We start from the raw sequence: 10,785 nt of genomic DNA on the forward strand, positions 1-10,785 counted from the left end.
TGTCCATTCCATTATGTCACGTTTTTAGTATGAGAAAATTTTTCACTTGTATGTAACGTGACGTAGTGGAATGTACAATTGTCATACAAAATTTTGAGACATCTTTTTTTAATGGTAGGATGGAGAGTGCTGTCGATTCTGAGTAGAATGAGCCCAAGAACGTCCAGATTTGAAAGAATCGGGTTTTCGATATTTATTTTAGAAAAAGCCCATTTAACGTCATAGAAATGGCGTATAAAATTGTAAATATTAAACATTTTAAATCGAGTAATTGCTATTACAAATCGATATTACATCGATGAATTATCTGAGTGAGGTGCTTGATTAAAAAAAACTAGCGATCATAAGTTAAGGTGGGTTACTCTAATTATTTCAGGTTCATTCTAAAACTGGGTTTCTCACTCTTTCACATCAATATAGAGCGAGACACATACTTAAGAACAAATAATAATATTTCATACAAATATTGTCTAATTTCTAGTATTAAGTTAAGCAGCCTATGACACATTTAAATAGTAATTAGAATCTTATTACAAAAGAGGTAAAATCTAAATGTGTCTTCAATTGTATTCGTACGATTTCGTACTAACGAAAGTATATTACCTACTACATTCGTTTTAGTTACCATGGATGGTAATTATTAGGTAAGATCTGCCAATAGTCACTATAGTGTCTTTACAGTAAGGTAACAAAATAAAGTACAAAGGTTTTGTTAAACATAGGAATACTACAAAATCTCAAGTATACAATTTAAACCCTTTCGCATACAGATAAGCATGGGAAATACAATCACTTTTTTTTTGCGATTTTTTTAAATGTCAATCAATTTATTTACTGAAGTTATGGACTACAATAGAATGCAATGTTTAAATAATTACAAACATACAGCCAATAGATGGCGTTTACTGTGGTGAAGAAATGTCAATACGAAATATTCGCTATTTCACTCAATACGAAGATTTTTTTTTTAATCTTAAGAAGTATTTATTAACTATTGAGAAGTAATTCAACATAAAAACAATATTTGTATGAAACTCTCGTAATAATCGCCTGTATCCTAACATTACTAGATATACGAATATACATAATGTATAAGCGTTCACTTTTCAAGTACGAAAAACACAAAAAAACTTAAACAAACGTATTGAACTACAGTTAAATCTATATGTATATTTAAATAAGCGGCGAACGGCGTATTTTTTAACGAGTGAAATAATAAATAGTTCCAGGCCAGACCGTGTGAGGCCCATTTTGTACAAAAGCTGATTCACCTCTGTAAAGAAAAAAAAAACATTCATTAGAATGGTATATTTCATTCAAATATAAAATATTTGTAGCCAGACATCATAGAAGGTAGGATCCTATAGTTCGTTTTTTTAGCATTAGAAAGAACTTGCAAGAAGGTAAGCGATCTTGACATGTCTTTTAATTGAAAAACGCTTTTTAAAATCAAAAACTATTGAAACTTATGAAAGCAGAAGAATATAAATGATCGTATTAGATTCATAATTGTTACATATTTGCCGTGACTAATTTTTAAAACGTGTTTTTCAATTAAAAGACACATCAAGATTGTTTACCTTTTTTCTAATGCTAAAAAAAACGAAGTATAATAGAAGTGGTATACGCGTGGCTCCGTAAGGGACAAAACATACGCAATGCGATACTATGATTGGTCGAATTTATTTGTTGCCCACCATAATACATACTAATTTACAGTAGGTATTTACGGTACGGTAAATGTGAGACTGTGACAAGGACAAACAATAATAGCGCTTTCGCTGCTACTCCTACTGAAAGATACATAAGACTATCCCGTTCGGTCATTTCCCCCCACCTCTCATGCCCGATCCAGTTAAAATACTAGATTCATGCCAAACATGCTTACAGGTCCCGAGAAGATTGAATGATCGGAATGATATTAGTCTTAATCGACAACCAACATGTGGTACCTTTTGATGAAAAGCATTATATTTGATTTTGTCCAATAGTCCCGAAATTACCGCCCGAAGTAATAAGGTCTGTGTCGACTAGATATGCCACGAATATTCGGCCGAATGTTGCCTACTATTTGGCCGAATACCGAATATCTATTACACCTACATAAAAACACAAAAAATGACCAAAATACTAGGTACTTATGTTTAATATTTAAAATGTATTCTTGGAAAGTAAGTAGCTAAATACGAAGGCACTTTTATAAGTATTTGTTGATTACAAAATATTTTATTTTTATCATGGGTGTGATTTGATTGACTCTAACTATATTCATTAATTCTTTTCAACAAAAAATATATCTTAGCAAACGTTTTGCTTTGTTGGCGAACAGTTTTCATAATAATTGTGACTCAAAATGTTCGCATGTCATGCCGAATATTCGGTCGCCGAATATTCGGCGCTTCGGCCGAGAGGGGCCGAATATTCGGTATTCGGCCAAAATAACTATTCGGGGCATCTCTAGTGTAGACGTACGAGGCACGCTTCGCCTGTGAAAAACGCGGACGCGACGTCTCGAGTGGAAATTTCCTCACGAAGCGGCTCGTTCTGTGTTTCATCGCAAGGCCCTCCATACAAATTTTTCCTATTTTTAATTTGAACCTTATTGTTTGGTAAATTGGGATGAGTTTAGTTTGTTTGAGAAATCAATGACACAAAAGAAATGCTACTTATGTCTATGAACTAGCAACCCGGCCCGGCTTCGCACGGGTTACACCTAAACCTTCCTCAATAATCATACTATTAACAGGCGAAAACCGCATGAAAATCCGTTCAGTAGTTTTTAAGTTTATCGCGAACATACAAACAGACAGACGCGGCGGGGGATTTTATAAGGTGTAGACGGTGTAGTGAAAGTGCTAATGAGATCACATTGGGCCTTTCGAGGATAGAGTGTTATCTATCCTCCTAAGGCCCAAGGTCCTACCTATAGTACCTATTCAGTTCGATGTAATTTAAACCATGTTCAATTGGAACAGAATCGCTTTTGCTTTGTTTCGTTCAATTTTCAAACAACGCAAAATCAACTCTATTTCCTACATTTTAGATTCAAATTTCAGTGGCAAATTTTGGACGTTTCGTTTGTATGGCTAGGCCTTAAGAGGCTATTACTCGAGACCAGGGTCTGAGTGTGCGTCACGTGGACAAGGTTTCAAAGATCCTATAACCGGGTGATAAGTGGGTGGATCAACTATGTATTTCTTGTTTTTATTCTCTCCGGTCAGCCAAGAGACAATAGTAACATAGTTTATTAGAAGACATTGTACACCACCTTCTTCTGACACGCTTGGTAGACGACCCTCTATGGAAAGGGTTCATAAGTATCACAAAAAAGCGTGTTTGGTGAATTTAAATGCGTAAAAATCAGGTTTTAAACAGTGACCCAGGAGAACGTAACCATGGCAACGAGTGACATGCAAAAGTTGTACCACCCAAGTATGTTAGGTATGGGCCAGTACTCACGCACGCTACCACAGCCGGTGCAGGTGCAGGTTGCGCGACAGCACGGAGCGCACGTCGTGCGTGAAGCGCAGCGCGTGCAGCACGGGCAGCAGGTTGAGCAGCGCCGAGTCCATGTTAGGTATGGGCCAGTACTCACGCACGCTACCACAGCCGGTGCAGGTGCAGGTTGCGCGACAGCACGGAGCGCACGTCGTGCGTGAAGCGCAGCGCGTGCAGCACCGGCAGCAGGTTGAGCAGCGCCGAGTCCATGTTAGGTATGGGCCAGTACTCACGCACGCTACCACAGCCGGTGCAGGTGCAGGTTGCGCGACAGCACGGAGCGCACGTCGTGCGTGAAGCGCAGCGCGTGCAGCACGGGCAGCAGGTTGAGCAGCGCCGAGTCCATGTTAGGTATGGGCCAGTACTCACGCACGCTACCACAGCCGGTGCAGGTGCAGGTTGCGCGACAGCACGGAGCGCACGTCGTGCGTGAAGCGCAGCGCGTGCAGCACCGGCAGCAGGTTGAGCAGCGCCGAGTCCATGTTAGGTATGGGCCAGTACTCACGCACGCTACCACAGCCGGTGCAGGTGCAGGTTGCGCGACAGCACGGAGCGCACGTCGTGCGTGAAGCGCAGCGCGTCCAGCACCGGCAGCAGGTTGAGCAGCGCCGAGTCCAGCGGGTCCGAGAACCACGATTTTATTGGTATCGCGTTGTCTGGAAATATGTTGTTAACACATTCAGTGCCGAAAACCCGACTATCGGGTATTTTATGATTTCGTTCCCGGGCCGAACGACCCGATAGTCGGGATCGTGGTACTACAGCTTTATATGACGATTTTTTTTGGCCTGGCGCGGATGTCTTGTTTGGCTGGGTGGCAATGAATGTCTTAAGTTGTCACGTTAACTCTTTCAGAGACCCCACTGGCATCTTTATCTTTTGAGCATCGGCGTCTAGTCAACTGCATGGAAAATGGTGTCGCAGCGCAGTTGCGCCAACGTTGCGTCGTGCAGCAGCCATAGGGTTGAGTAGACGCCGACGCTCGGGAGACGCTAGTGAGGGGTTTCTCTTTGGAAGGAAGTAAATCTATAAAACTTCTGTTTTTTCTACACCTTTTTTCTTTGGGCTACCCATAAACAAAATCTTAACCGACAAAGAATATGGAGTTAAGATACCTATCCTTGGGGAATAGGTAATATAGGTGGGGGCCCCTGAAAAAAGGGTTATCCGGATCATACACACAAAAAATATGTATCAAGTTTCACTAAAAATTTTGGCTAAGAACGCCACGTAGATTTCCCATGTCCTTACCAATATTGTGAAGAAAAAAAAAATGTCGTTAATTAAAAATTATCCTTTGCTTAATAAAGTAACAACAGATCCCAACCTGGAAAGTCCCGGTAGGCCCCGGGCGAGTTATCCAATATGAACACCCTGTTCAGGTCGTCGCATATCGACGACAGGTTCTTGGTGTACGAGCCGTGCTCGGCCGTGCAATGTTGTCTGGAAAAGAAACCTTATTCTTATACAAGTACGATACATTATTGATTGAACAGGTATATTTTTTGATAAACCCTTGCTTGTGCTTGTAGGTGTAGGGCGGGCATAACAGGGCGTGATTTTCATTCATATTGCTAGTGGACACCTATTTACTTTGTGACTTTTCAAAAAAAAATTGTATGGTATTATGTTCAAAAATTACAATATCTAACCTCAGACACCAATATGTGACACCTACATTTAAGAGGAAAGTGGAAGACCACCTCTCCATACAAACATAATCATACTTATAATTGCCCGTCGTATGACTTTTTTAGATTTTTAAAGTATTATGAGCAGAGCTCGGCGGGGGTGAGCAATTTTCCTTATAATATGACGTAAGACTTGTCAAATTATAATAAGGTAAATAGCTCACCCCCGCCGAGCTCTGACTATGAGGAACTAAAAAACTCACCAGGGTTGAGTAAGCTTCCGTAGCTTAGTTGGTTAGTCAATAGAGCAAATCGAGCAGTGTTCCAAAAGCTCTCAAGTTCACCAGTCCCTTGAAGCATTGAATTGAGTTACCTATAAAACCGGCGGCGCAGTATACCGCGCCCGTTGTCCAGCTTATCGGCGACCGCCGCGCCGTATATCTCCATCGAGGCTGTGAACACCACTAACTCGTACCACTGCGATACCTGGGAACAAGGAGCGCAGGGTAACCAGGAATCGATGTAATATACTGTGTAATATACGATGTAATCGATGTAATATAGGGCGCGTGTACACGGTGCCGCCTACGCGCCGATACCGCACCGCCGCCGCACGGGCTCGTGTACACGGTACCGCCTCCGCGCCGACACCGCACCTCCGCGCTATGTACACGAGATGCCGCGGCGGGTTTTACGCGTCTCGTGTACATAGCGCGAAGGTGCGGCGGCGGCGAAGTTGAAGGCAGCCAGTTTGGAGCACGGAGCCTATCAATTCAATAAAACTGTTTTGAAAATATGAATAGGATTTCATTTCTCAGAGAGTAGGTTAGGGTCGATATTTTTATTTTGTGGAAACTAATTATATTACTGTATATTTTTTTAATTATTTACTGTGTCATTGAAAGTTACTGTATCTTTTATATACTTGGTCAACCAGATCATGACAGTAGAAAAAGGCGGCAAATTTGAAAAATGTAGGCGAGAAGGGATATCGTCCCATAGAAAATTTGAATTACGCGCCTTTTTTTACTGACAAGATTTGGTTGACCAGCTATATATATAAAGTATCTGCCATATGCCAAACGACTTGTGGGCCAAGAAAACTACCGAGTGGACACCAAACATAGTGCGGCGTCACGGCCCGTGATTCACGGCAGACCTCGAAGGAGATGGCAGCACCATCTTGACGTCTTTCGGAAAGATTGGCCTAATATTGCCACAGAACGAGATGCGTGGAAGAAAGACAGGGAGGCCTTAGCCCAGCAGTGGGACACAACATGATAACAAATAAAGTATTCGTTTTGTGGAAAAAATGTAAAATAAAGTTCTTGTGGAAGAACACGAACCGTCTCCGTTTGAGCCTAGGCAACATTCTTTCGACCCGGCTGTTCTCCTCTCCTGTAATTACGTGTTGCATTACTTAACCGATTCTAGTAAAAAGTTGCGTGGGTTCGATTATGAAATATATGGAATTTATTTGTCGATCCTGTCTGTGTGGCGTGGCGTAGCTCTAAGGGGTTCGCGAGATCGCGAGGTCAACAGCTCGCAGTGCCACTAGTATATAATCTCTACCATGCCACATGCGGCTAACAAACATCACCCAGCCATTTTTATTTCATTCACAATGCCCCGTCGAGCTATTTTGCAGCCCTCGTGCAAAAATGTATACCGGTTTTGTATATTTATTAACATATCTCATAACCACGCCACATGTGGCAAGCATGTGCTAAGTGTTGATCACACCTCGAGTAATGTTGGTTAATTTAATTCATTTGCTTGTTTCATTCATTAACGTAAACCTAAGGGAATGGAATGTTTCAAAACAACAATACTTACTCAAATGTATTGTCGAGTTCACAAACGTCTCTACAAGCCAACTTTCCAAAAATATATTTACCTACACGACATTATTGCCAGTGTCTTAGCGGCGTGTAAACATATTTTTGGAACTCTGGCTTGTACAGATGTTTGTGAATTGTACTGTAGGTACTGTACGTAACTGATGATTCATAATCAATCCTTATTGCAAAGACATAAGGTCGACCAATGATCAGTTCTGTTAAGTGTTGTATGGTACATTTAGGATAAATATTCAAAACCTTATTACAGCCTGATAAAGTCGTTTATTGTACTGTATCTTCGTTTGTACGTTACGCACGCAATATACTCATAATCGTAGTTTAACATAGCATTAAAGCAATTTTAACAAATGGTCCTGTCTCTCTGCATACATTAAGAAAGATTTATATGTTTGAAAACAAAGACATTTAATAGATACATGCAAAGCAAATATAGACAAGTGTCTGTGCCATCTATAAATAAATGTTATGGATTGCAATCTCATAAAAAGCAACTCATTTCCGTTGCTCTCGAGTGGCTTTCTCAGGATCTTCAGAGGATCTTAGCGGTTTGTACTCTTCGAGCGTGGCGTGAGGTTTATTACGACTATGCTCTGTTAACATAGTAGACACACTCTCTGTAGTAGCAGCCGCAAGTGTCCATAAGCTACAATCCGTTGCGCTTTACGCTATTTGCCTCTATCATAATAAAATAAATAAAATAAAATAAAAAGCCTTTTATTTCCTGCTACATATAAGACACTTACTATGTCAAGGAAGTAGTCAACATGCCGGGATGCTTGTCTATAATGTCTATGGTGACCTTCAGCACGAAGTCTGGCAGCGCCCCGGCTTCACCGTCGGCCGCAGCATCGCGTCGTGGCGCTAATGGATTAATCTTATAAAAGACACTTACTATATCAAGGAAGTAGTCGACGTGTGGCCGCTTGTGTACAAAGAACCGGACAGGATGCTTGTCTATGGTGACCTTCAGCACGAAGTCTGGAGGGGTCCCCGGCTTCACTGTCGGCCGCAGCATTGCGTCGTGGTGCGAATGGATTAGCGTCTCATCCAGGTCTAGGACCAGCATCTTTCTCTTTACTAGACCTGGAAATAGAGAAAATTGGTTAGGCAGTTATTAAATGAAATTGTGGTACTCATAACCATATTTTAGGTTAGGCAGAGTATAGAAAATTTGCCAACATGGCAGGCTACAAGCTGAGGCTACAAAAAAAGAGCTTTTTTTGGGATTGAGGCATGAGCTGCAATTACCTTTAAAAAATATAATGCCTCTGCAACTGGAGAGCTTGTTCATGTTTTCTTTAGTACCTATATGACTTTCATTTTCTTCTAATGATTACAATTTTGATGACCAAACCCCATTGTTGTCAAAATGTGTAAACATGACAACTATAAAAAATTTCTGAACATACCTAAACTATAAGAATCTAAATTTGTGTGTCTACATTTTAGAAAATCCGACAATGTAAAAGTGATGGACATACTAATAAACAAGTTAAAAAAATATTTACATATCCTACTGGACTAAAAAAGCAACATTATTAAAAAAAAACAGGTCACAGAAAATCTCTCATATATTATAATTATAAACAATGTTTGTATTGTGTTATTTAATATGTAACAATTGTTTTTAATAAAGTGCTGCAGTATGTGGTGTTGACAGTTCATATTTCATGTTATTTCCTTTCATAATAAAAACAATTGATAAGAATTGTTTGCCCTCATTCATTGCATACAAGTATTAACATGACAATATGGTTACTTTATGTTAAGCCCTGTCTCCATATCGCGGATATGGAGACGGGGCTTTATGAGAGAGGAAACATGAAAAATAAAGTTATGACTTTTCCTGTAAATGTATTTTCCCGTTTCCTAGGTGTCCTATTCATACATATTCTGACTACTTTGAAAAAAACTTGCATTGTGTATTGTATTCTCTCTATCAAAAGAAAAACATGGTAACTAAAGTGTCATTCAATAGAACTTGCTAACTATGTAAACAAACCCCCATACTAAAATTGACACCGAATGTCAAATTACTAGTAACTTTTGTTTACATAGTTAACAAGTTCTATTGAATGACACTTTATGTATGGTATGCATACAGAGTTACTGCATTTTAACTTTGAGTAGCAGAGAGAGATAAGAGATACTTTCAAAGTAGTGACGATTTATTAAATAAAAGAAAATTAGGATTCATGAATATCTATGTTTGAACCCAATCATGTTTTTGCCCCAAGTTTTTGATTTAGCAGCTTGCTTTTTTTAATTATATAGGAGACTGACAAGGAGACAAATTGCCTGGCTTGCAAGTGCATTGCCGGCCTTTAAGAAGGGCATATCATCGTTGAGAATGCCAAATCCGGTATGTGCGTGATTTTAATCAAAGTAATTAATACCTTATTAATTTGTTGCTAGGTAACTATTTGTCAATCAAAAATCGAGCACATAACGGATTTGGCATTCATTACGACAATATGCTCTTTTAGGAACATTATTAAACTTGTCACATGAGTCCATAGAAGGGATATCCCTTGTGCATTGGTTGCCATGACAATACACTAAAGTATAACAATTACTATTAAAACATCCTGTTGATGGTTTATTGAGTAAAAAAAGTAAATACAAATTTAGATCTAAGTTTAAAACTACAAGGTTCATTTTCGGCTGCCACATTTAGGCCCTGGGAATTGAGGGTTCAATGTTGTCCAGAGAGCATTCCGACACTGTTACCCAATAATGCTACTTTCTGTAAATGACAGGAAAACAATGTTCGGGAAAGCTTGGACCATTGTCAGATAAACCAAAAGAAATATTCATAAGTAACACCGGTGAATTGCTTTCTACCTGCCTTATAGAATTTGGTGCATACTGTAGTTGAATATCTTATCAATAGACTTTAGTAATATTCTATATTTCTAAACTATGTAGGATGTATGTTATCATAAAGGTATCTTTGGTAATGTTATCAGAAATCATGTTTGTTGATAGATCTATGTCAATATTGTGGTAAACATGTTAATGGTATTATGATAAGATTTATACAATAAAACTACTGATATATATGAAAATACAAGGCTAAAAGAAAGTTTCAATAGCACAAACAGATAAAAGGGTATATTTAATCCAAGATATATCATCCGGACTCTGACAGAACATGGATATGATAAGGATAAAGGGAAATCTAGTGCGATTTGCATTAACAAGAGAGATAAAGTATACAAAAAAATATAATACTTACTCAGCCTATGTCTAGATACTGGGGACAGTGGGTACACCTCATACTTGACAGATTGGTATTGAGCCAACTGAAACCAAACCACGTGAACGTAGAGACGTCTGCGCAAATACAATAAAACACAACATAACAATCACTTAAACTTATAATTACCACTCGGTATTGCTTCTTAAACATATAACAAACACAACTCCATACTTTCGAAGCAAGGAGCATAAACGCGCGAAGGCCCATTTGCAATTGTTTCAGCATTTGAATTGTTTAAAAAAGGATCAATACTAAATAATCAGGCGTAGTTTTAAACAATGAAGTACACGACGGGATCATTGACGGCGTAATTCAAAACAAATCTCATTGAATCAAGTGCCGAAAACATCTAACCCGCCATGACATAATCGACCCAATTCCCGCACCACAAGCAACATAGAACGATTTTCGTCCTTTCAAATTTTGTCTGTGACTTTATAATGCGTTCAAATTTCCAGGATTTTGCTTAAAGCCATAACACACTACCGCACCGCACCAAGGTCACGATATCACGATGAGTGAGATATCTCTT

The 10,785-nt window shown here is 39.3% G+C and overlaps 2 protein-coding genes across 2 annotated transcripts in view; one reads left to right on the forward strand and one right to left on the reverse strand.

The window, feature by feature from the left end:
• LOC134652897 (ESF1 homolog) overlaps window positions 1–10,785 on the forward strand; it is a 273,742-nt gene that overhangs the window by 67,813 nt on the left and 195,144 nt on the right. The window lies entirely within an intron of this gene.
• LOC134652580 (CTD nuclear envelope phosphatase 1 homolog) lies at window positions 1,024–10,662 on the reverse strand. The gene is made up of 7 exons (XM_063507745.1): window positions 10,380–10,662; window positions 10,230–10,296; window positions 7,884–8,074; window positions 5,503–5,615; window positions 4,826–4,941; window positions 4,004–4,154; window positions 1,024–1,273 (listed from the first exon to the last, which is right to left on the reverse strand). Exons 1-6 carry the CDS (start codon window positions 10,476–10,478, stop codon window positions 4,009–4,011), a joined length of 732 nt encoding a protein of 243 aa, XP_063363815.1. The 5' UTR covers window positions 10,479–10,662; the 3' UTR covers window positions 1,024–1,273; window positions 4,004–4,008.

The sequence above is a fragment of the Cydia amplana genome, chromosome 12 (genome assembly GCF_948474715.1).
Source record: "Cydia amplana chromosome 12, ilCydAmpl1.1, whole genome shotgun sequence".
Classification (NCBI taxonomy): domain Eukaryota; kingdom Metazoa; phylum Arthropoda; class Insecta; order Lepidoptera; family Tortricidae; genus Cydia; species Cydia amplana.

Coding starts and splice junctions, on each gene's coding strand:
- LOC134652580 (XM_063507745.1), bottom strand. CDS start 10,478: ATGCTGAAACAATTGCAAATGGGCCTTCGCGCGTTTATGCTCCTTGCT. Junction 8,075..10,229: donor AGTATCTAGACATAGGCTGA/GTAAGTATTATA, acceptor CTCTATTTCCAG/GTCTAGTAAAGAGAAAGATG. Junction 4,155..4,825: donor GGCCTACCGGGACTTTCCAG/GTTGGGATCTGT, acceptor ACATATTTCCAG/ACAACGCGATACCAATAAAA.